At 35.1% G+C, this 26,818-nt stretch overlaps 2 protein-coding genes across 3 annotated transcripts in view; both read right to left on the reverse strand.

Annotated features, from left to right (window-relative positions):
• Positions 1 to 7,023: 7,023 nt before the first annotated feature.
• LOC120351670 (nucleoporin NUP152-like) lies at positions 7,024 to 7,983 on the reverse strand. Its single transcript, XM_039429618.1, has one exon. It carries the CDS (start codon positions 7,981 to 7,983, stop codon positions 7,024 to 7,026), a length of 960 nt encoding a protein of 319 aa, XP_039285552.1.
• A 2,331-nt stretch (positions 7,984 to 10,314) lies between these two features.
• The window catches only part of LOC111054925, a 30,944-nt gene continuing 14,440 nt past the window's right edge, over positions 10,315 to 26,818 (reverse strand). For both annotated transcript variants that reach the window (XM_039429314.1, XM_039429313.1), the window contains exons 7-9: positions 23,078 to 23,165; positions 12,827 to 12,974; positions 10,315 to 10,371 (exon numbers count right to left, since the gene is read on the reverse strand). In XM_039429314.1, coding sequence (XP_039285248.1) covers positions 12,943 to 12,974; positions 23,078 to 23,165 — 120 coding nt within the window. In that variant the 3' untranslated portion in view covers positions 10,315 to 10,371; positions 12,827 to 12,942. The remainder of the gene's footprint in view (positions 10,372 to 12,826; positions 12,975 to 23,077; positions 23,166 to 26,818) is intronic.

Genomic DNA, 26,818 nt, shown 5'->3' on the forward strand with positions numbered 1-26,818 from the left:
CCTGTATGAAGTTCAAGCTCAACTTTCGTCCAAAAATATGAATATGAATATAAATATGAGATGAATAAAATATAAATATGAGATGCAAATTTTAAATTTAGAAAAATTAAATTATTCAAAGTGAATTGAATAAATACCATTGAGTATTATACTGATGGATGAAAATCATTTCAAGCTTTCACTCATTGGAGCCGGTGTTTTTATCTGTTAAAGAATAATATCGGGCACCGAGCTTCGCTCGTTATATTTATTGACTTTTGATAAACCGAACACAATTCTTTAAAATGATTGGGGAAGTACTAACAGGCACAGCCCAAAACTGTTTTTTCCCGAATTTTGATTTATACACTATAAATAGTCCAGAAAGTAGGTTATGTTCCATACACTTGAAATCAGGTTCAATTTCTGTTCAAACATTTGAAAACAAAAAATTTATTATTTAGATTATATACAACCAAATTGAATAACAAAATAACACTCACTAATCACTTGAAATTGTCAAATAATGATCAACTTTGAAAATTATGATATACTCTAGTTTAGGAGGATTATCATGTCATGTCAACAAATCAGATTATGTTGATCAAATCGATTAAAATTGTCTAGCTAGATAAAATTTCTCGCTGATTGATTATGATTACACAGCTGGAAATAATTCGGTCTCTCTCCCACACAGGCACACGCATCTTCTGTTATCGAGAGACGACGAAATTATCATCTGTTTTCCAAGGATGAATTATCCTTTTAATGTCGTTCAGCGAGTTTTCCAAAGAATGAGACCTAGTGCAATCGAATCTTTATATCATAAACCGACTATGTTCCAAATTTCGTGAAAATCGTTAGAGCAGTTTTCGAGATCCGTAAAGCATAAATAACCAGATATAAAAATAGCCAGATATAAATAACCAGATATAAAAATAACCAGATACATACAGAATTGCTCGCTTAATATAATAGGATTTCAGCACATATTTTACACTGAACAGTTGGTATTAAGTATGTAATCAAGTTTTTTCATCTTATTTGAGAGTCTAGTTTATATGATATTTGTGTTTCCAGTGCAAAATGTTTGCACCATTTCCTACTCTGTTCTAACCATTTCCCGATTCTGTTGTCAATATTAATTTTGCAGTAGCAGAGTCTTCGGGGTGATTTACATAATTTAATTTGTATTTTCGTTCAATAAGAATTATTCTTTATTTAATATTCTCAATGTAAGGCACACTCTTCTAAGTCTACTGTACACTTCAGTGATGTGAGGAATCTAAGAGATATGCTTATCAATAGTAACTCCCAGAAATTTAGACGTAGCTGATGTGCCTACCATTTACAGATATGGATATTGGAAAGGGTGACTTATTTTTGTTAGAAACTAAATCACATTTAATGATAGACTATTTCCAGATAGGGTTGCGTCCTTAATTAAACACCGTTATTTGAAAGTTGACCAACCTGTCTGGTGAGCCGCTGCACATCCATGGGACTGTGGTCCTCAGAGGGCGCGCGGTACTCGCGATCGCTGTCTCCCTCGGTGTCCGTCGACCGCAGAGTGCGCCACACGTCGATGTGACGTAAGCACCGCGAGAACACCACGCTGCAGCCCTAGACAAACCGCAAAAACATCCATAAAAAAACATTCAAAATCTGCGTTTTTCGTTTGCTGTCGTTTAAAAATTGGAGTGAAACTCAAAACTGTGGGAGTCAATTGAGACATTTGAGGGTCAAATTTTGAGATTTATTCATTCAACTAGCAGGTAACCCGTGCTTCGCAAGGGTCTATTTTTAAACTTGACAAACTGAAAACTTGACGTACTGAAATCTTGAAGAGTTTAAAATGGGCCTATAACCATCCTCGGTAAATTTAGAATCTGTATGCAAAATTTCAGTTAATCAGTTTAGTAGTAAAGATGTAATGATGTGTGATTCGTGAATTTCCTATTTCGTACGTGTATAAGCCAATTCTTTCCTTTATTATAGGTATTATTGGTCTCACAACTTCTAGAAAAGTACTACGGGCTAAAGCCCAAAACGATTCCAATTCTAATTTATACAACCGTCTAAATGTTGCTAGGTTATACCATAGAGAAACAATAGCATAAGTAGATATCCCATGGTATAGGGCGTTTATGTCGCAACTTTTACTGTTATCTCAAGCCTATAGTCCACGTAGTTCTTTCCTTTGAAGATTTATGACGCTGGTAGTTTCTCATATTGTGCCGTTCATACGCTCTTACCCGGTCAAAACAGTAAGAATCGACAATAATCGACAGTAATCGGCTTGAGATAACAGTAAAAGTTGCGACATAAACGCCCTATACCATGGGATATCTACTTAACGCTATTGTTTCTCTATGGTTATACGTCATCTTCAATGTTGTTCCCCCATCACGAACTGCTTATTATTGAATCACTTTTTGCTAGTAAAAAGAACGACTAGCAGTCAGGTTTTTCAATGAATGAATTTATTCACTAAGGCTAGGGCCACACGAGCGCACAAAGTGCGTCCGTTGCAACTTACTTTTTGACGTCCATTGTAGAAATACATGGAAGTGAATTGGTGACAACACACGATGTACGTGCGTACCAAGTAACGGAAGTCGTAACGGACGGTGATTTTTGAACTGCGCAGAAATGCTACAACGCACGTCGAGACATGCAAAAGTTATTGCTTCGTTGGGTTCCATTGCGTAAAGCCAACTGACTTTGACGCACCACACTCAACGCTCGTGTGGTGTCAATGGCGACGGCCGTCAAAAAGTAAGTTGCAACGGACGCACTATGTGCGCTCGGGTGGCCCTAGCCTTACTGTAGCAACGGGATCTTTCGGCAGGTCTGCCATCTTCCTGGTTGTAATCATAGACAAGTAGAAGGATAGAATGGCAATTTTTAGTGAGCTGTTATTGGTGTCTATTGTTGTGGCTGAGAAGAATTTGAAGTAGGTTTGCTCATTTAATGTACATTGCCTATTGCTTTTAAATTGGGTGTACATTTATAATTGTTCAATTGTGTCTAGCTCTGGTCCTTTCTTTTTCATGTGTTTGATTTGTAGGTCGGTATTTATGATTGTGTGTTTGTCATTTTCTTGTATTAGGTGGTAAAAAAAGAAAATCACAAACATAAATAAAGGGAGACACAGAATAACGGGAAATTTTAAAAACGGCATACAAAATTAGTGGGAAGGGCAAAAATGATTTTATTCAAACTAATGTAAAGTTCAAGACTTGCCATTTGAGAATTATTAATAACATCTATCACTTTTTGACAATTACTTCTTCAAGATGGCTTCCTCCTGAACGAATACACTCTTGAAAACTGTGTTGACGATTCCTCATTGATCGCTGCGACATCTGCGTTACCTGGCCCCATGATCTGTCCACCTGCGATTTTATATTTGTGGAGCTATATAAAATCAAACGTTTTCACAACTTGGCCAATAACTGTGGTTGAATCATAACAGACGATTCAAAATGAAATTAACAATATCCCAGCTGAAATGTTGCAGCAATCGTTCAGGAATCTTGAACACAGATTTCAAGAGTGTATTCGTGCAGGAGGAAGCCATCTTGAAGAAGTAATTGTCAAAAAGTGATAGATGTTATTAATAATACTCAAATGGTAAGTATTGAGCTTTACATTAGTTTGAATAAAATCATTTATGCCCTTCCCACTAGTTTTATGACGTTTTTAAAAGTTCCCGTTATTCTGTGTCACCCTATATAACCTCCCTATATAACTAACCCTAACATGACTAACCCTATATAACGTATATAAATATTGTAGTAACATATGTAATGTATTTATGATGTGATGTTTATGACTTGTGTTAATATTGTATTATATACGATGCATAACATGAAAATAAAATTGAATTGAATTGAATTGAACCTCAAATAGAGCAGCGGAGAAAGAATAAACACAAAAATCGAAGATACAAAAGCCTAACCTCAAAAAATGTTGTTCGAAGCCTTTTGCTATGATAAATGATAATAATATGCTAATGATGATACGACAATGTATGACGACTTGTATGTACACACATATTCATCATGCATGTACTATCGTTAGTGGCCAGTCTAAGAAGTTGATGGAACAGAAACAAGTCTCATCTCCGCCTAATGAAGAGTATTTACATTTAACTCTTGAATTGAATTTTCAAGAGTTGAAAGAGTTGAATTTTCAAGAGTTGAAAGAGTTGAATTTTCAAGAGTTGAAAGAGTTGAATTTTCAACTCTTAAGAAGTAGCAGGATCAGAACCTACCTTGAACAAATCACTACCGGATTCGGGAATAGGTCCCTTCTTTATCAGTTCCATCTGCGCCAAAAACTGACGATTAGGCGATAGCTCTGTCTTGCTCTTGTTTGTCATTTTCTCGTCGCCCTCAACGCTTTAACAACCCTTTGTGACGTCATCGAAACTGCTCACCACCCACAGCCTCCACGTCAAGAAACTGGCGACCTGATTGAAGGTCATCTGCAAAATTGAAATGACACCATTATTCATTATTCTTTTCAGAAACTTTTATCTTTATTATTCATACAATTGGCTAAATAATATTTTTGTTCATCATATCTCTCAAATGGTCAGATCGTATGTAAACATTTGATTTTTTTTCATATTTCATTGTTGTATTTATTGATTCATACAATAAGTAGGCTACATCATCAAAAGATAGGGAGGGAAAATAAGGTAACCTGTGCTATTCCTCTCCTCAATTTAGATAAGGTTACACATAGTCCCAATAGGTTAAGTCTTGTAGTTGTTCACTTCACAAGATTTTCATTCCCTCAATTTTTTTCACAATTTTTATTACATGTAATGTATGTTTAGATCTCAAAACCAAACATTGAAGAAATATTTCACATTATTATCACTAAAAAGAAAATATTCACATAATAGTGGATAACATAATATAAAAGATATAATATTTCTTTAATATTATAATTAAGAAATAATTAAATCTCTCAAGAAATTTAAATTTGTTTTCCATTCCACATACATACATTGGAAATTTGTTCGAAATACATAAATTATTATAATTTATCAAATTGAATGTGATAATACATGAGCAGAGTGGCCATTGCTACACTTTAAAAAATTGAGTAATTGCATAGCTACCTCTAAATAGAGGTATAGGTGGCTATAGTAATTGCCATCACCTTGTGTGTAGACTTTTTTCAGTAATTCGTATTATAATAAAAACTAGTCATTGCCAAAGGAGATGAATTTGTCAAAATATTTCGAGTTTGACAAAACATTTATGCACAAAATACAGAGTGATTATAAAATGACTTTACAACTTTGAAAGCACATAAATATTTATTGAAATTACTTACATAATTGAGAAAGGTGTAATTTTGTTACAAAACACTTCAAGTTTAAGGTTTGGGGTTATTTGGTTCGATGTGACAGCCGTAGTAATGCGACATAAATCCCACTGATAATCGATTCTTTCTTGCCACACACTCGTACCAGCATATCATGCGTAACTTGTGCAACCGCAGCGATCCCAATGTGATCCGATTTCGGTGAACAAAATGAACAAGTGGGGAAGACAAAAAGGGATGGAATACGAAACACCAGAATAAGAGAGGAAGTCTGCATGAGAGATGTAATTGAAAGCGTTGAAATGAGCCAGCTTAAATGGTATGGACATGTACAGCGGATGGATGACAGTAGAAAAGCGAAACAGTTTGTGAATGTGAGAGTGCAGGGAAGGAGAACTGTGTAGGATGGCCGAGGTACAGGCATACCTCGTATAAGAACAGAATTGAGGAGATTGGAAGGAGAAGAGGAAATACTGTTGCGGAGATGAGAAGGATGGCGATGGATAGACGGGTATGGAAGAACTGGGTCGAGGCTACCCCAACGCTGTAAAGGCATAGTGGGGAGAGAAGAAGAAGAAGAAGAAGAAGAAGAAGAAGACGAAGAAGAGAGAAGAAGATGAACAAGTGCCCTCTTACTTTCAGCATGACGGTGCACCAGCTCATTCCCACGGAGAATTTCAGGATTTTCTAGACAACTGCTTTCAACTTGGCTGGATTGGCCGTGCAAGGCCATCTCTCGCTCACCGGATTTAACACCGATGGATTTCTTCCTGTGGGGTTTCATCAAGGATAAGGTTTATGTTCCAACTCTACCAAACAATCTGAATGATCTCCGAAATCGTATCGGTGCGGTTGCACAAGTTACGCCACATATGCTGGTACCAGTGAGGCAAGAAATCGATTATCGGTGGGATGTATGTCTCATTACCAACGGCTGTCACATCCAACCAAAATAACACCCACACCTTAAACTTGAAGTGTTTTGTAACAAAATGACACCTTTCTCAATTCTGTAAGTAATTTCAATAAATATTTATGTGCTCTCAAAATTGTAAAGTCCTTTTATAATCACTCTGTACTTTGAATATAGAAATTTCAGTAGCAGTTTTGCTCTATTATAAATGATTCCTTGAGTTGAAATTTAGGACAGAAACTCCAAACTGTAGGGATTACTAGTAAATGAATAAATTATAAGTGTACTTTCTCAATTATGTAAGTAATTTCAATAAATATTTATGTGCTTTCAAAGTTGTAAAGTCCTTTTATAATCACTCTGTATAGGTTTTCTACGGTGGTACCCTTTTTATTTTTATTTGAGCTACTACTAGTTTGGTATTTATCCCATTACCAAGTAGAAGATGATCTATGGTTCCTAAGCTTGAGAAACTTATAACAAATTAGATCACTTGTAACTACAACCTGTAATTTCTAACTTAATTCTATCACTCACCTAGAATAGGAGGAAAATAGAAGTTTTCAGCATCAGAATCTGTGGACATTGAGCTGGTATCCAAACACAAGAAAGGAATTCCAGTACCTTTATGGCCACTACTTGTTGTGGGTTGACTAGCTATCATACGACTCTCTCTAGTCACTCCAAGCGACAATGTACTCTGTTTAGAACTTCTTTAACCGTTGTGAGTTTGCTGTACGTTTTTAGCTGATGAAGGTTCATCTTCCAACGTCTTTGTACTCTCTTTAACACAAAAGTTTGCTAGACAACATTGTACTGTTTTTAGCTAATGGAGGTTCATCTTCAAACGTCTTTGTACTCTCTTTAACACACAACGGTTTGCTAGACAACATTGTACTGTTTTTAGCTGATAAATGATCATCTTCAGACGTCTTTATACTCTCTTCAACAGATTTAGGTTTGCTAGAGAACATTGTACTGTTTTTAGCTAAAAGAGGTTCATCTTCAGACGTCTTTGTACTCTCTTCAACAGATTTAGGTTTGCTAGAGAACATTGTACTGTTTTTAGCTGATAGAGGTTCATCTTCAGACGTCTTTGTACTCTCTTTAACAGTTCTAGGTGATGTTGTCCTCCTTTTAGCAACTGGGGGTTCACCGCTTGTAGGTTCTCCAGTTGATGTAGGTCTCTTAAGCGAGATTGTACTCTCTTTAGCAGCTGCCGTTTCCCTAGCCGTCATTGTACTACTTTTAGCAAAATTAGGTTCATTTCTAGTACTTTCTTTAGCAACTACAGGTTCCTTGTCTTCTGTAGGTTCATTATTGAATGATTTACTCGTTGTAGCCAATGTAGCTCCATTTCCAGATGTTATTGTACTCTCTTCAACATTTCTAGGTTTGCTGGATTTCAGTGTACTGTTTTTAACAGCAGTAGCTTCATTTTCAGTTGAAATTTTACTCTCTTTAGCAGCTACTGGTTCCCTAGTCATCATTGTACTTTTTTTACAATCTGTTCCTCCATTTCCAGCCGTTATTGGACTCTTATTAGGACCTGCAGCTAAATTTCCAGGTGAAATTGTACTCTCTTTAGCAGCTGTAGATTCCCCAACCGAAATCGTTCTCTTTTTACAATCTGGAGCTCCATTTCCAGAGGTAATTGCACTCTTTTTAGCTTCATTTTCAGTTGAGATTGTACTCTCTTTAGCAGCTGTGGTGTCCCTATCCAACATGTACTCTTTTAGCTTCATTTCCAGGGTAATTGTACTCTTTTTAGCTCCATTTTCAGTTTGAAATTGTACTCTCTTTAGCACTGTAGATTCCCCAACCCGAAATCGTTCTCTTTTTACAATCTGGAACTTCATTTCCAGAGTATTGCACTCTTTTTAGCTTCATTTTCAGTTGAAATTGTACTCTCTTTAGCAGCTGTGGTTTCCCTATCTAACATTGTACTCTTTTTAGCTTCATTTCCAGAGGTAATTGTACTCTTTTTAGCTTCATTTTCAGTTGAAATTGTACTCTCTTTAGCAGCTGTGGTGTCCCTATCCAACATTGTACTCTTTTTAGCTTCATTTCCAGAAATAATTGTACTCTTTTTAGCTTCACTTCCAACCGAGACCGTTCTCTTTTTAGCTTTGAGATCCATGGGGGGCGTGTCCAGGTTGAAGGTGTCCCTGAATTGGTGGGCTTTCTCCTGCAGTTCGACCAATGGCGAGGCAGTGCTGCTGGAAGATCGACTGTGATTGGTCGGTGGCAGATGACGGCTGAACGTGTAGTCACAGCGGGGACAGGCCATCCGCATGTGATGTGCGAATTTTGTCTGACAGCGCCGTTAATTTTGTCAGACGACAGTTTTATGAGTCTGTGGTTGTCGGTGGTCTGCCCTAAAATCAGAAACATATCTATATCAATTTGAATTTTTCAGTTTTATGAGATTTTCTCTACATAAAATCATCATTTATGATCAATAAATGATCATTTTTGATTAATAATAATGATGAATTTTTGATAATTAATAATGATTTATTTATTTTTTGTCATTTTTTCAACCTACGATTGGCCATGATTCATATAAAGAATGATTGATTCTAAGCCTGGTTTTCATACGTAGAGTTAGGGCCGTTTGCACAGTTTAGTTAAGTTTATATTTAAGTATTATGAATTTAATCGAGTTTAAGTTAACTGAAAGTTAAACTTGAATCGGTTTTCTCAGTGCATTTACTAATCCAGTTTAATTTAAACTAGTTTAGCGTTAAGTTGGTAATAGATGTCTCGTTTATATATGATTTTTAACAGGAAATTTGTTATTTTTTTACAAACCATCAGTAATTGGGTATGTAGCTACTATTTCCTTGTTCAAAATCCACAGAGCTGTAAGCTGTACAGTAATAAAGTGGAAAGCGATCAAGAAATTCTTCAAAAAATGATGAAATGCTATACTACTATAGATACCAACTTATATTAGTAGGCACCAAAAAATATCTTTAGAATGTTTTTAAAAAAAAAGCGTTTTTGTTACGCTTAAATCGACTACGTCTTCCTCGTTTATTAGAAATCTCTGGAAGCAAAATATCAGTTATGTGTTATTAAAATATGTTTCCTAATCAAAGACCACTGTTAAAAATTGTCTTATTTTCTATCAAGTGTTTTATTTATATCAATACTGGATTGGCAGTTGCTCAAGCAACTTGAAATCATCCCAGAAATTTAAATCATTCGTTTTTTCCGCTATTTTTCTCAGTTTTAATTTCTTCGCAGTCATCTTTATCAATCGCATTAAAACTACTATCAATCCTCTCCATTATATTATTTTTACATTCGAATAATGATTTACTATAACTTGAATATCATTTCGTCCTACAGAAGCCATTAAAACAACCGTGGAAAAATATTTACTATCAGCTCTTTTCCCATCAATCTTTACAGATGTCAAGTTAATCAAATTATTTGGTTTAAACATCCTGCTTTGAAGGTTTAAACTTTCCCAGAGTTTAAACTCAATACAGAGTTGATACTGTGCAAACGGAATTTTAGTTTAAACCAAAAAAAATCCAGATTTGGTTTAAGCTTTAGCTTAAACTTACACTGTGCAAACAGCCCTTAGTGTTAGAGTTCCCTGGGCAAGTACTAACTATCTTGTGAACTCTCCCAATGAAAACGTTCATGGTAGAGTAGATTCATGGTTGAGTATTAGTTTTCAGTAGAGTATAGTGGGATTGTACTCTACCACTTGCCTTCCCCCACCACCGCTTCTCACTCTACTCTACCACTACTATGCTAATAAAACTGGTGCATCCACCTATATAGCCTGGTTTTTATTAGTGGAGTTAGTGGTGGAGTTCCCTGGGCAAGTACTAACTATCTTGTGAACTCTCCCAATGAAAAGAATCATGGTACAGTACCAGTTTTTAGTAGAGTAGAGTGGGATAGTACTCTACCACTTTCCTTCCCCACACCACCGCTTCTCACTCTACTCTACCACTACTATGCTAATGAAAACAGTCTCTTTTCGACAACATCCTCACCTGATTGTTACGTCCACCAGCTGACGAGGAGGTGGTTGTTGATGAGGTGAGCGAGTCTGGGTTATCCGCGCCAAATGAGTCAACTGAGGAACCTCACGGGCCTGGTCCACTCACCTGAATAATCATCAGTCAATTGAAATAATAATAATCATTCAGATAAAATATTATAACTAATATCATAAATGATATAATATACATAATAAGAATAAAGGGTGATTATAAAGGACTTTACAACTTTTAAGCACACAAATATTTATTGAAAATACTTACAGAATTGAGAAAGGTGTCATTTTTTTACAAAACACTTCAAGTTTAGGTGTGAGTGTTATTTTGGTTGGATGTGACAGCCTGGTAATGCGACATACATCCCATCGATAATCGATTTCTTGCCACACTCCCTACCGCATATTTATTTATTTAATCATTCAGAATATTACACAACTTACAAAAGTACCACAGCTTATAAGCCCAAAACGGTTCCAATTCTAATTTATGCAAATAGTAGCAGTCCAAATGAGCTAGTTATGTTCACTTGGCATTCATCAATTCCACACTCAATTTACAATTCAAAACAACACAAAATCATTTTTAAATAAAAAAATACTTCTAAATTACATTAAATCAATCACAATATTAGAAAATTCAAACTTAAAAGCTATAAACTAAAAATTTTATAACATAATTGTAATAAAATAATAATATACTTGTAATATGAATTAAGGTGTGGGTGTATTTTAGTTCGATATGAACAGCCGTTGGTAAATGCGACATACATCCCACCGATAATCGATTTCTTGCCACACTCGTACCAGCATATCAGGCGTAACTTGTGCAACCGCAGCGATCCCAATGTGATCCGATTTCGAAGGTCATTAAGATTGTCTGGTAGAGGCGGACATAGAATTGATGAGACCCCACATGGAGAATTCCATTTGTGTTAAATCCGGTGACAAGAGATGACCATAAAATTTGCCATGCATGGTAAATTCAGCGAAGTTGAAAGCAATTGTCTAGAAAATCTTCTCCGTGGAAATGAGGTGGTGCACTGTCATGCTGAAAGTAAAAGGGCACTTGTTCATCTTGTTCAGCATGACGGTGCACCACCTCATTTCCATGCAGGGCCACCTCGCTCACCCTGTGGGGTTTCATCAACTTTATGTTCCATCGATTGCCCCATCCAGGCACAAATGTGGGTCAAGAGCTGAGTCAAGGGTCGCCGGCGCCCTAGAGGCAACTTGGCCGCCCCTTCCTCTGCGGAAGGATCTTCAAATAAGGCCAGGATTGGAACTCTCGTAGGTCACGAGGACTAATCAGTCTGAAGAGACTGCCAAGCATATCACACTGGATTGCGACAAGGATTGTCGATGATGTTTGTGAAATTGTCTTTTTCGTAATTCAAGTGATCTATAGGGAAGTATCGGAACAGTTTGTGTGAATAAAGATTTGATTTGATTTGATTGCAACCAGGTGATGAATGGAATGTTAGTATAGGAAGAAACTCCTGGTTCTTGTAAAAGACATAGGTATTGGTTTGCCTAAAGCTGCGTACACATATTCGTGCTTCCAACCCGCACCGAGCACGCTCCTCCCTCGTACCGCCCTCGTACCGCTCTCGTACCACCATCGAACCACATTCGCACCGCCCACGCACCCATCATGAACGTGTTGGAAGATGTTAGATCTTCTCGCGTTCCCCGGTCGAACCATTGTTGCTCGCCGGTCGATCATCAATCGCTCTGCTGGAGTGACGTTCGGTTGCGGAGCAGAGCGACAGTCTGAACGCACCTTAACATACTACTAGTGAACACAATAAGCTTCGGTTGACGTGTAGGGTTCTTTGAACTTTTGGATCCTTGAATCCGTCCCTTCAAAAACAATAAACAATATGTTCCCGCCTCTACCAGACAATCTTAATGACCTCCAAAATCTGATCATAATCAGATCGCTGCGGTTGCACAAATTGAGCCTGATATGCTGGTACGAGTGTGGCAAGAAATCGATTATCGGTGGGATGTATGTCGCATTACCACAGTATACATACAGTAAGGAAACTCGGCTACTACCCTGGCGCAAAACTCCGCCATCTTGTTAGGAAGTTCCGCATTGTAATAGTATTGATGGAGGTTCGGATCATTTACTGATCCGGATCAATTGATCCGTTCACTGCCGCGAGCCAATCAGAAGACCAGGATTGAAACTTCCTAGGTCACGTGACGTGTCTAGTATTTGTGCCATGTAAAAAGCATTAATTGGATAGGCGTTTGATTGACAGTTTCCATTCTGTATCTATTCTGTGCATTACCAACGGGTGTCACATCGAACCAATATAAAACAAACACCTTAAACTTGAAGTGTTCTGTAGCAAAATGACACTTTCTCAATTATTCTGTAAGTAATTTCAATAAATATTTATGTGCTTTCAAAGTTGTAAAGTCCTTTTATAATCACCCTATACATATAAATTTAAACGCAACTATATAATGTGTAAATAAATCTTAATAAATTTATTAATGTTTCATAATACATTAAATATTTATTATTAATCAATAATAATTAATAATTTGCTAACCTGTGATGAACCGTTAGTAAGTGACGAAGATCTGTCAGCATCGCTACTACCGTTGTGATGGCCACCCATACAGCCCGGGTACGGAGGCTCGTTACTGCAATATGTGTTAGCTGGCATCAGGTGGGGCTCTTCACACAGGGCGATCGACCTGGCCAACAGATAACTCACATTAAAATAATCTATATATATAAAAGCGAAATGGCACTCACTCACGGACTGACTGACTCACTCACTCACTCACTCACTCACTCGCAGTACCTAAAATCTACCGGACCCAAAACGTTCAAATTGGTTGGTATGTTCAGTTGGCCCTTTAGAGGGCACTAAGAATCTTTTGGCATTATTTAACTCTAAGAGTGGTTTTTAAGGTTTAAAGTTCGTCTTTTAACATTATATTCTTCTTCTCCCAATATCTTAATTATAATTGAAATTTCCATATCTATGTTACTATAGAACTATAATCTAGATAAGTACCTCTTCGAACAGTGTTAACTGCAACTAAATTATAATTTTTTAAGTTGCATTAAGTTGAGTTGACTTTGTTAGGTTGGCACCAAGTTGAAGATTTAAATCATTTATCGCGGAAAAATTGATGGGCACTGCTACTTCAATCCTGATATTATATTACTAGCCGTCAGGCTCGCTCGCTCGCCATATCCGTTTTAGCCAGACGTTTATCTGGACCCCTGTACCAAAAATTTATTATTACTTAATTTTATTTTATTTATTTATTTTCTCCTTATTTGGACATAACTTTGAATATTCATTTATTAAATTTCTAGTTAATAATTTTGATTTGTTGGATTGGTACAACTGGACGAAGCCTTGTCGGTGACCAGCCAGCGATTTCTCTTCTTCTTGTTCTATAAGACCTAGCTGTGGCATCTCAAAATGTAGCATGTGATTTGAATTATGAAATATCTAAATTTTTTACTACAAAATTTTTCTTTTAAATTATGCTAAAGTAGCATAAAATGTAAACCTACAATGCCTGATTGATTTTATATTTGAATAACCCCAGTTGGTAAGTTGTACTTGTAACTGTCTCTATGTTGTAGGTTATTCTGCTATTCTATCGAAAATCTCATATTTGCCTAGTTTTTTAATTAATTAATTCTTTATCATCTATAAATCAATATAAATTTGATTACATCCTATTTTGAAATTTATCAAATAACGTAAAGAAGCTGTTAGAATTGAATCAACTTTATCCCTCCATGTGTAACTGTTGCCTTCTGATATTTTATAATTTCCTTTTGTTATTTTATTCATCTGAACTATTTTGCTTACTAATTTTACCGTATTCCTCTGAGATTTATTATTATTAAATTATTTGGATTTGTCATAATAATATTTTATTACCGCTGTTCTTACGGTACCATGTTTCTACAGAATGTATCCTGTAATTAACCTGTCCACATTGCATGTTAACCACTCTGGTTACATCAACATGATGCTTGTATCTATTAGATTTTATTCTATTTCTTTTGTTCCAAACAGGTTTTTTTTTTATTTTACCATTATTTTGAATGACCGGACAAATATAATACCAGGATAAATACAGGATGAAGGAGACTAAACATTTTCCATAAACTCAAGCAACCAAATTTTGGAATTCAAGTACAGTATGAAAGTTAAATTTACATTCGAAGTGGGGTAAGCAGAACACTTGTTTTACAATTCGGCTTCTAATTCAACCAAGTCCATCGAATTTTATGAGTTTCAAACTTCGTTAATCGTCGCTTATCTACGATTCCACATCACACTGAAGCTTCAGTTGTAGGCCTACCGGGTTACTAACATAGATTTAATAATCAAAACTTGTAAACTGAATATTTTGTAACTTCGAAATGAAATGATTTTTTATGTTGAAAATATAAGATTCAATCGGACTTGGCTTAAATTTTATTTCAACCAGGATTGCCAAAATATTCACTGGCCCTCATGACCAGCATTGCTTCCTACTTGTTAGGCAGTCTTATTTGAGATTACTCAAATAGGGTTGGTTACAATTGGTAGCAGAACGTGGTTCTAATGTGGTTCTGCCTTTTAATTTATATGGAAATCTTGGTTGAAATTGAAGCATAATTTATTTAGTATGGTTACTGAGAGAGAGCTTAGTACTGAGCAATTATTTTCATGATTTGTATTTTGTACCGTATTGAATTGTTTCACTTGCTATAACCATCGATTTTGTAATCATGGAAAAACTAAATCAGACTATTTCTGATGAAATTGATCTGAGTAAATTTTAAACTCAGAAAATTATTCCTGATTATCTTGTGAAACCTAACCTGTTTTTGAACTCATGACCTTGGGAGAAGACTTGTCAAGTCTTGAGTCATGCAATGTGAGTAATCTTAGATCTAGCTATCGTTCATTAGCAGGTAATAGTACCAATCAAATTATTCATAATTTGTCAAGTTATAATGAGTCAGTCAATTGTCTTAGAGAAAAACTTCCAAAAGTAATGGAACTTATTGACACTGTACAAAATGGTGTGCAAACTGGATATTACAGAACTGTAATCAGAGCTAATGTAGTAAAAATTGAGTCAATATTTATGCATTATTTAAATAGGATGAAACAAATTATTGTATTTTTACAAACTGAGAGTGAAGAAACTTTTGTCTTAACTGAAAATTTGGATGAGCTTTCGAAATTTGCAAAACATTTTATTGATTGTTATAATAGAATTATTGAACTACAAGCTTGATTGCTCCATCTAGACCACCATCACCGAATCCAGCTGCTTTACTGGAACCTTTTCCTAGTCAATCTAAAGTTGTAATTAATAAAAATTTAGGAACTAGTTCAAAGGATACTTGTGCTGTTACATTGTGTGAACCTGGTACAAGTGGTGAGTCTACAACTGAATTTGAAAATATTGGTCCATCAAAACTCAATCATGGTTATCAAGTTAATAATTTGATCCCTAGACCAACTTTGGAAATTGATTCAAGTTTCTACAATAATTGAGAAATCCTGTAGAAAGCTTCTTGAAAAATCTTCAGCCTTGTGATGGATTAATATTGATAGCTTATTGAAATTCTTGGAAGCTGCTATAAAAATTCATGATTTATCAGTTATGTCTGACACAAGCCTATTGCAAATTCTTGTTCCTTATACAACTGGACCTCTAGGTGATAAAAATTGTACTCTTTGAATTCTAATGCTAGCTTCAAACAATTTCACCTTGACTTGTTGAAATATTTTATCCCTCAGCGTCTTCTCTCAACAATTAAGAGAGATAAATTTGATAGATTGCAAGGACCTTGTGAAGCCCTATCATCATACGTGACAAGTATCAAAGAAGCAGCGAAATTATTATTATTGGATGAGAGTGAAGCTGAAATTGTAAGTACAATCATATCTGGTCTTAATCCTCAAGAGAGAAGTAGGTTAGTATTCATGAAAAAACCTGAATCATTCAATGACCTAAATATGCTTGCAGTTCATTCTCAAAATATTGCCTTCATTGATAATGAAAGAATGCATTTGTACAATAATACTTCTGTTCAATCATGCTTTTGGCAATTCTAATAATCATAAATCAATAAAAAACCATTTCAACCGTAGGAATGATAGTGTATGCTACACATGCAATCAGAAAGGTCACATCTCTCGTAATTGTTATTCAAAAAACGAGCGGCGCGGTTTTCCAAAAGACAACACCTGATTTCTAATGCAAGTCTAAAAATAAAAAAGAATTATACTCACAAAAACCAATTAGGAAAGATTAAAAAGGACTTTGTGGCGTTATCAATTCTAATAATAATCTGCCTTTTATTCCTGTTAGCTTTGGAAATAGCAAAATAACTCAGTCTGCTTTGATTGATACTGGTTCCTCTTACTCCTTTCTTTCATACAACTTATTTCATGAGTTGACTAAAAGTAATGAGGTGGATTTCAATGTATTCAATAAAAACCTGATTTGTTCTGCTGCTAATTCTTCTGATATGACTAAAAAAGGCTTGTATTATGAAAATCAGATTGCAACATATGACTTGGAAGTTTGAATTCCTTTTGAGTAGTGATTTGCCAGTCAAGATAATACTTGGTGCTAATTTTATAAAAATGTCAGATATGATTATTGATTTACCTAATAATCGATACTTCTTTTGCTTCAACCCTAGTACTACATTTCCTTTAATTCGTGATGCAAACAACAATGCTAATAAAAGAAATTTCTCGTTAGTAATGTTATTCAAAAAATTATTCCTGGAGATGTTTCTCATCTTTCTGATTTTGAATTGAAAAGGGTGAACAAAATCATTGCTGACTTTCCTGATGTATTGACCAGTAGAGTAGGGAGTACTGATTTAGTACAGTATGATATCAAACTGACTTCAAATAAAATTGTTAGATGTCAACCTTTCCTCTTACTCCTTTCAAAACTCAGGTTATGAGAAGTAAAATTCAGAAATTATTGGATGATGGAGTTATTGAAAACTCTGACTCTCAGTATAGCAGCCCTTGTTTTCTTGTACCAAAAACTGAAAATCCCACTGAAGAGAAAGATTTCAGACTGGTAGTAGATTATAGGCGTCTAAATCAAAATATTGAATTAATTTCTGCACCAATTGGAAATCTAATACATCCTTTCATCATTTTTCGAAAGCCAAGTACTTCTCTACTCTTGATTTGAATAATGCTTATGGACAGATTGCTCTTACCGAACGTTCTAAAAAGTTAACTGCTTTCATTACTCCTTTTGCACTTTACCAATATAAAAGAATTCCAATGGAATTTCTTCTGGAGCTCAAGTACTTTCCAGCCTAATGGAGAAAATATTTGGTGACCTTAGATTTAAAAACGTTTATTTCTATCTTGATGATTTAATTGTATACACTGAAACTCTTGAATCCCACTTAGAAGTACTGAGAGAGGTATTCAACCGTCTTCGTAGTGCAGGTCTAACTGTTAATCCTACCAAAGTCTCATTTTGTGTTCCAAAAATATCTTTTCTTGGACACATTGTCTCTCACAACTCTATTAGCATCGACCCTGATAGAACTAAGGCCATTGTAAACCCTGTACCGAAAAGGGTGAAAGACATTCAGAGATTCATTGGTTTGTTAAATTTTTACCATAAATTCATTCCCGACCTGGCAACCATTGCAGCCCCATTAAATGCACTTCGAAAGAAAGATGTAAAATTCATTTGGAGTACTGAATGCCAGCAAGCATTTGACAAATTGAAAATGATAATTACCCAGCCTCCTGTTTTAAAAATTGCCGATTTTAATCGTAGATTTGTTCTGGAAACAGATGCATCTAGTGTAGGTATTGGCTGTGTCTTGAGTCAGGATTATGACGGTACTCTTGCCCCAATAGCATTTGCATCCAGAACATTATCCACTTTAGAAAGGAAATATTCGGCGTATGAAAAAGAGGCACTTGCTGTGTTATTTGGTATTGAAAAGTTCAGATATTTCTTAGAGCATACGAAATTTACTTTACATACTGACAATAGTGCTCTGCAATGGGTACTTAAGAATCCCAAGCCATTAGGAAGGATAGCCGGTGGATTCTTAGAATAAGTTCTTTCCAGTTCGATGTCAAACATATCAAGGTACTGATAATGTGATTGCTGATTATCTAAGTAGGATGTTTGATGAAAATCCTGATAAGGAATCTACTGATAATGTTTCTCCTAATGAATTTGAAAGTCTTGATTCTCCTGCTTTGTGTAACGTTGCTCTATCTGACTTTCCACTATGTTTTACTGAGATTTCTGATTATCAAAAAAAGGATCCGTTCATAATAGAGATAATGAATAAGAAGGAATCTGGAGAAGATATTTTTCCATATTCTATTTCTAAAGGGGTACTTCTTTATAATAGCAGAAATAATCAGGAACCCAAGATTGTTCTTCCTAGTATTTTGAAGCCCATGATTTTCAAATATTATCATGAAACTACTTATGGCGGTCACTCTGGTTTTCTGAAAACACTAAACAAAATAAAACAAAAATTTATTTGGAAGGGTATTTCTAAAGATCTAGTTGCTTTCATCAAGTCCTGCAAGTTATGTTCATTGAGTAAGCCAGCACAAAAAACTAATTATGGTTATCTTTGTTCATCTATTGCTTCACAACCATGGAAAAAATGTTCTTAGACTTGTAGGGCCATTACCAAGGACAACAAGTGGTAACACCATGATATTCTCCTGTATGGATGCTTTCACTAAGTATTCATGGCTACTTCCATTACGAAAAGCAACCTCTGAGTCTTTATGTAAGGAGCTTCAGAAAATATTTGTAACTTTGGTGTCCCTAAATATGTAGTTTCTGATAACGGTCCTCAATTTAATCAAATTTCTTTAAAAACTTTTGTTTCCAAAAGGGAATTTTGCATATAACTCAAACAGAATATAATCCTAAACCTAACCAAGTAGAAAGAATACATCGTAATTTAAAATCTTGTCTTATTAGCTTTAATCATGACAAACAGAATAAATGGGATTTAACTCTACAGTGGCTTCCCTTAGCATTCAATAGTGCTTTCCATGAGAGTAGCAAGTTTTCTCCTCATGAACTGATGTTTCGTCATAAGGTTAATAATCCTATAAACAATATTGGAAAATTGATGATATACTACCAACGAAGTTTGTTAAAGATACTAACAAAATATGGAAAGATGCTTATCATAACTTATTGAAGTCTCATAATTCCAGTAAAAAGAGGTATGATATGTATAGAAATCCAATTCCATATAAGATAGGTGATATTGTTTTCCTAAAATCAAATCCTGTTAGTAAAGCATGTAATCAGATTACTGCCAAATTACTTCCCAGGTATTCTGGACCTTATTTGATAAAAGAATGGATTAGTCCAGTCAGTGTGAAATTATTTTCAACCGATGGACAAACATTTGTGCGACGAGCACATGTGAGTCAACTTAAAATGGGAAATAATCCTTAAGTAGACTTTTCTCATAATGAGATTTTTTTTATTGTAATACACATATGTGGTGGACGCACCCATATGTTTGTGGTAGTTACTCTTGTAACTATTCTATTTGTGTAAAATTTTGTTGTGTTCTTTGGAAACTTGTGATTCTGCACAATTATTGTGTCACTTGATTCTTGTAACATGGTATGATGAAGAATGTACTGTATATTTAAGAATTGTAATTATTATTGCTTCGTAACTAAGTAAGTTACAGTGTATCAATTTAGTTGTATATGTTATTTTGATAATGTGTTATTTGCTCACTAAACTCATTGCTCAGTTTTCTCTCGGTAACTCATGCTAACTCTTGCTTTTCTCTTTGGTAATTTGGATTTTTGAAGTTTTGTCCAATGCTTGTAGATTTTATTTTCTTCTTTGAGCCTTGTCGACCTGATCAATTGACAATGATCTCTCTTCTTTCCTCTACTTTTCATTTTCTTTGGGCGGCCGACCAATTACTCTCCTTTTCTATTTATTTAACTTCTATCTTGAATAAATTTCTGGTACAATTTGGTTCCTAAATTAAATACCCCCAGTTGTGGAGGTTTGTACCAAAAATTTATTAATTACTTAATTTTATTTTATTTATTTTATTTTCTCCTTATTTGGACATAACTTTGAATATTCATTTATTAAATTTCTAGTTAATAATTTTGATTTGTTGGATTGGTACAACTGGACGAAGCCTTGTCGGTTGACCAGCCAGCGATTTCCTCTTCTTCTTGTTCTAAAAGACCTAGCTGTGGCATCTCAAAATGTAGCATGTGATTTGAATTATGAAATATCTAAATTTTTTTACTACAAAATTTTTCTTTTAAATTATGCTAAAGTAGCATAAAATGTAAATCTACAATGCCTGATTGAATTTTATATTTGAATAACCCCAGTTGGGTAAGTTGTACTTGTAACTGTCTCTATGTTGTAGGTTATTCTGCTATTCTATCGAAAATCTCATATTTGCCTAGTTTTTTAATTAATTAATTCTTTATCATCTATAAATTCAATATAAATTTGATTACATCCTATTTTGAAATTTATCAAATAACGTAAAGAAGCTGTTAGAATTGAATCAACTTTATCCCTCCATGTGTAACTGTTGCCTTCTGATATTTTATAATTTCCTTTTGTTATTTTGTTCATCTGAACTATTTTGCTTACTAATTTTACCGTATTCCTCTGAGATTTATTATTATTAAATTATTTGAGATTTGTCATAATAATATTTTATTACCGCTGTTCTTACGGTACCATGTTTCTACAGAATGTATCCTGTAATTAACCTGTCCAACATTGCATGTTAACCACTCTGGTTAACATCAACATGATGCTTGTATCTATTAGATTTTATTCTATTTCTTTTGTTCCAAACAGGTTTTTTTTTTATTTTACCATTAATTTTGAATGACCGGACAAATATAATACCAGGATAAATACAGGATGAAGGAGACTAAACATTTTCCATAAACTCAAGCAACCAAATTTTGGAATTCAAGTACAGTATGAAAGTTAAATTTACAATTCGAAGTGGGGTAAGCAGAACACTTGTTTTACATTCGGCTTCTAATTCAACCAAGTCCATCGAATTTTATGAGTTTCAAACTTCGTTAATCGTCGCTTATCTACGATTCCACATCACACTGAAGCTTCAGTTGTAGGCCTACCGGGTTACTAACATAGATTTAATAATCAAAACTTGTAAACTGAATATTTTGTAACTTCGGAAATGAAATTGATTTTTATGTTGAAAATATAAGATTCAATCGGACTTGGCTTAAATTTTATTTCAACCAGGATTGCCAAAATATTCACTGGCCCTCATGACCAGCATTGCTTCCTACTTGTTAGGCAGTCTTATTTGAGATTACTCAAATAGGGTTGGTTACACCCCCGACTGGATCCTCCTAACATATGATAAAAATGCTCAAATGAAAAATGCTGATTTCATTCTTGGTCGATCCAGTCGGGGGTCCAGGGGGCAGAGCCCCCTGGCTAGACGGATATGGCGAGCGACACGAGCCTGACGGCTAGTACCTAAATACTATAGTGACGTCCACGTTATAATGGATTTCACAACCAAAAAGATTGAATCCGTTCAAAGGAGATTTGTGAGTCTGATGTTAAAGCGCCTTCAACCGGGTATGCAGCATCTATCCTACAGCGAGTTTTGTCGTGAAGTTGACCTGGAAACTCTGGAATGGCAAAGAGAGAAGCTTGATGCTATATTTCTGCACAAATGCCTTCACGTACTACACTTGAAATTTGGCAATCATGGAGTTGGAATTGTAGTACCCACACGCCACTTGAGGAATTTCCATCAGTTTCATGCCCATGTGAGAAGTTATACATCGCCTCTTGAAAGATGTATCACAATAGGCAACCGTTTGGCCAATAGAATCGACTTCTTTGAACATTCCAATTTATTCAAAAATGAAATAAAATCTTTGCAAGAAGCCAGATAAGAGATTCTTGACACTCAATATCAAAGACTGATATATTAATTGATCTTCATTGACAGCTGCAATATACAAAGGCTTAAGCCGTTCTATATCTATATATATATATATATATATATATATATATATATATATATATATAAGCAAGCGAAATGGCACTCACTCACTGACTGACTGACTGACTCACTCACTCACTCACTCACTCGCAGAACTAAAAATCTACCGGACCAAAAACGTACAAATTTGGTAGGTATGTTCAGTTGGCCCTTTAGAGGCGCACTAATAAATCTTTTGACAATATTTTAACTCTAAGAGTAGTTTTTAAGGGTTTAAAGTTCGTCTTTTAGCATGTATATTCTTCTTATTCTCTTAATTATAATAATTGAAAAATGTCCATACCATATGTTATATAGAACTATAATCTAGAGAGAGTACCTCTTCGAAACAGTTGTTAACTGGTAACTAATTAATAATTTTTTAAGGTTGGCATTAAGTAGAGTTGACTTTGCTAGGTTGGCACCTAGTTGAAGATTGAAATGCATTTATCGCGGAAAAATTGATTGGGCACTGCTACTTCAATCAGAGCTATTCCTGGGAATATTATATTACTAGCCGTCAGGCTCGCTTCGCTCGCCATATCCGTTTAGCCAGACTTTCAGTCTGGACCCCCGACTGGATCGTCCTAACATATGATAAGCTCAAATGAAAAATGCAGGCGAGCGAAGCGAGCCTGCTGATCTCATTCTTGGACGATCCAGTCGTCCTTGAATCCATCTCTTCAAAAACATTAACATAAACTCAGAATATTATGTATTGTGACAATGAATGAATAAATGATACAACCTGATATGAGCACAGTTTCATCCTTCATTTCAACCACACATACAGCATTCATGACAAATGTCAACTTCTTCCCAGAGTTCTCCAATAGCTGAAAAGCAAATTTTAAAAATCATCAAGAAAAAATCAAGTTGGTGATATTTTTAATTTGAATGAAAAAGACTAAGAAATTGTCAAAAAACACAGCTTTATGATAGTTAGAGAGCCCGGTTTCGGTTATTACAAACTAAATACAATCCGGTTTCGGATATTACACCATTATCAATCTCTGGTAAACTTAAACTAAATACAAGCAGCGCAAATTTATACTATTAGGCGAGTACTGCTATTTGTCAAAGGCATGAACGCCTGCCATGCTAGACAGTCTCCTCCCACTCAACGGTGTCACAAAATGGCGGCTTAAGCAACAGACTCGCCATAACAAAAATTTATGAAAACAAATTCAAATAACGAAATTTTGTTATCATGGCGAGTCTGTTGCTTAAGACGCCATTTTGTGACACCACTGAGTGGGAGGAGACTGTCTATCAGAGATTGACAATGGTGTAATATCCGAAACCGGTCTCTTTAAGTATCAATAAATCAGTGGTTTTTTGACAATTTCTTAGTCTTTTTCATTCAATATGATTAATTACCACAATAACAACTTCCCAACTACACAACACCACCAACAAGACAACATCACCAACGAGACAACATCACCAACAAGATAACATCACCAACAAGACAACATCAACATCACCAAAAAACAACAAAATATTTTTAATTGTTCATTACAACGATTGGGGAGCTGAGCAACAGACCCTCAACCAAAAACTGTTTTTCTCCGGAATTTTGATAACAACAATCTATTCTTTATTGATTCATACACTAAGTACATCATGAAAATGATTGGGAGAGAAAAATAAGGTAACCATGTACTATTCCTCTACCAAATTTAGATTAGGTTACACATAGTCCGAAATAGGTTAAGTCATGTAGTTGTTCACTTCACAGAACAAATAATGAAGTATAAAGATTATAGAATTATGTACTCTCACAATGATTCAAGTCAATTGCGACTGATTTGTGTACTGAATTGTGCATATATTGTTTCGAATATATCAATCACTATTGAAGATATGAATTTGAACCCGAATCTATTGGACTCCAAATCAGATTTCAGATTAGTCAAGTAACTGCTACATCATATTTATTCGTTCAACACTAATTTGAAATTTACTCATAATGTGAAATATTTCTCTTATGTTTGGCTTTAAAGCATCTAAATTTATAAATCTACCTTGTTAAAATAATTAAGGACTAAAAATTTTGTGAAGTGAGCAAAAAATACAAGACTTACCCTATGTGTAGCCTTATCTAAATTTGGGAGAGGAATAGCACAAGGTTACCTTATTTTTCTCTCCCTATCATTTTGTTGATGTAGCCTACTATTGTATGAATAAAACAATGAAATATGAGAAAAATAAAATGTTACATACGATTTGACTATTTCAAGAAGATATTGATGCAACCAAAACATTATTTAGCCAATGGTTATTGAGATATTATAATAATTCAATCAATCATAATTTTATTCAATTAAACACAAAAGAAATCAAAAACAAAAATACAAATATAAATTACTAATAAAAATCCAGGCTCCATAGTAATTTATGGGATAGTTTCAACTATAGTGAGGTCCACGTTATAATGGCAGTGGAGAAAGATAGGAGTACAACTTTTCAGATCCTCAATCTGAGCAATATCATAGAAATCGTATTGCTATCCTTGTCTATCATTCAACAAAGCAGATAGCGCTATCTCTCTCTAGCTTTACTCTGTTGCCAGATCGTCTTTCAACAATGTAGAATTAATAATTAATTAACAAAATATCTCATCTTAATTTTGAAAATTCATTATAAAATTATTGTAAAATATAATTTCTTGCTTAATGAAATACTATTGATTATTTCAATCGAGAATGAACAGTTAATATTATATCAATAAACCTGTATCAGCTACCATCTATAGAAGACATTGACAAGACAGAGGATAAGCAACGTTGTTCTATCTTTCTCCACTGCCATTATAACGTGGACTTCACTATACAAATTGGAACCATAGAGAAACAATAGCGTAAGTAGATATCCCATGGTATAGGGAGTTTATGTCGTAGCTTTTACTGTTATCTCAAGCCGATAGTCCACGTAGCTCTTTCCCTTGAAGCTGTGTGACACTGGTAGTCTCTCATATTATGCTTTTCATACACTCTCACCCCAACAAAACAGTAAAAATCGACAATTATCGACAGTAATCGGCTTGAGTTAACAGTAAAATTTGCGACATAAACGCCCTATACCATGGGATATCTACTTGAGCTATTGTTTCTCTATGGTATCAGCTATCGTCTATAGAAGACAGAGGATCGGCAACGTTGTTCTCCTATCTTTCTCCACTGCCATTATAACGTGGACCTCACTATAGCTAAAAGTACAGCGACCTAATCAACAAATTTTTACTTTCCTCGCCCTATACCATTACCTTACCATAGGTAAGGAAAGTATTGCTTTCCGAAAAAAATTAAGGTACCCCAATTTCTAAATTTCTATACGTTTCAAGGTCCCCTGAGTCCAAAAAAGTGGTTTTTTGGTATTGGTCTGTCTGTATGTGTGTGTGTGTGTGTGTGGTGTGTGTGCGTGCGTGCGTGCGTGTTGTGTGTGTGTGGTGTGTGTGTGTGGTGTGTGTGTTGTGTGGTGTGTGTGTGTGTGTGTGTGTGTGTGTTGTTGTGTGTGTGTGTGTGTGTGTGTGTGTGTGTGTGTGTGTGTGTGTGGTGTGTGTGTGTGTGTGGTGTGTGGTGTGTGTGTGGGTGTGTGTGTGTGTGTGTGTGTGTGTGTGTGTGTGTGTGTGTGTGTGTGTGTGTGTGTGTGTGTGGTGTGTGTGGTGTGGTGTGTGTGTGTGTGTGTGTGTGTGTGTGTGTGTGTGTGTGAGTGTATGTGTGTCTGTGTACACGATATCTCACTCCCAATTAACGGAATGACTTGAAATTTGGAACTTAAGGTCCTTATTAAGGACACGAACAATTTCGATCAAATGCAATTCAAAAGGCGGCTAAAATGGCGAGAATGTTGTCAAAAACAGGGTTTTTCGTGATTTTCTCGGAAACGGCTCCAACGATTTTGATCAAATTCATACCTGAAATAGTCATCGATAGGCTCTATCAACTACCACAAGTCCCATATCTGTGAAAATTTCAGGAGCTCCGCCTCATCTATGCAAAGTTTGATTTCAGATTCTCAATTATCAGGCTTCATATACAATTTAAACAAAAAAATCGAGTGGAATAGATTTAGCATGAGAATCTCTACAATTAATGTTCAGTAACATTTTCACCTAAAATTGAAAATAAGCTCGAAATTTGAGAAAATGTTATTATTTCAATTACAAACTGTTGGCACTGTTGGTTCTATTAAATCATTCACTATGAAGAGATAGCAAACTTCGTGTGTCTCCATCCTTATTGTCCTGTCACCAGCTGGCTTGGATCTTTTATTATTCAATATTGATCTCTCATATTTATTACATTTTATTGCCATTTCTTGCTTCAATTTTTTTTGTTATCTCTGCATATTTTGTATTGTATTGTTTGCTAACGACGTGGTTAAGTGGTAGAGTGGACAATATTGTCCAAACTTCGCCACGTCAACATAAATAAAAAAGTCATTCTATTCTATTCTATTCTATTCTATTCTATTCTATTCTATT

The sequence above is a fragment of the Nilaparvata lugens genome, chromosome 5, assembly GCF_014356525.2.
Source record: "Nilaparvata lugens isolate BPH chromosome 5, ASM1435652v1, whole genome shotgun sequence".
Lineage (NCBI taxonomy): Eukaryota > Metazoa > Arthropoda > Insecta > Hemiptera > Delphacidae > Nilaparvata > Nilaparvata lugens.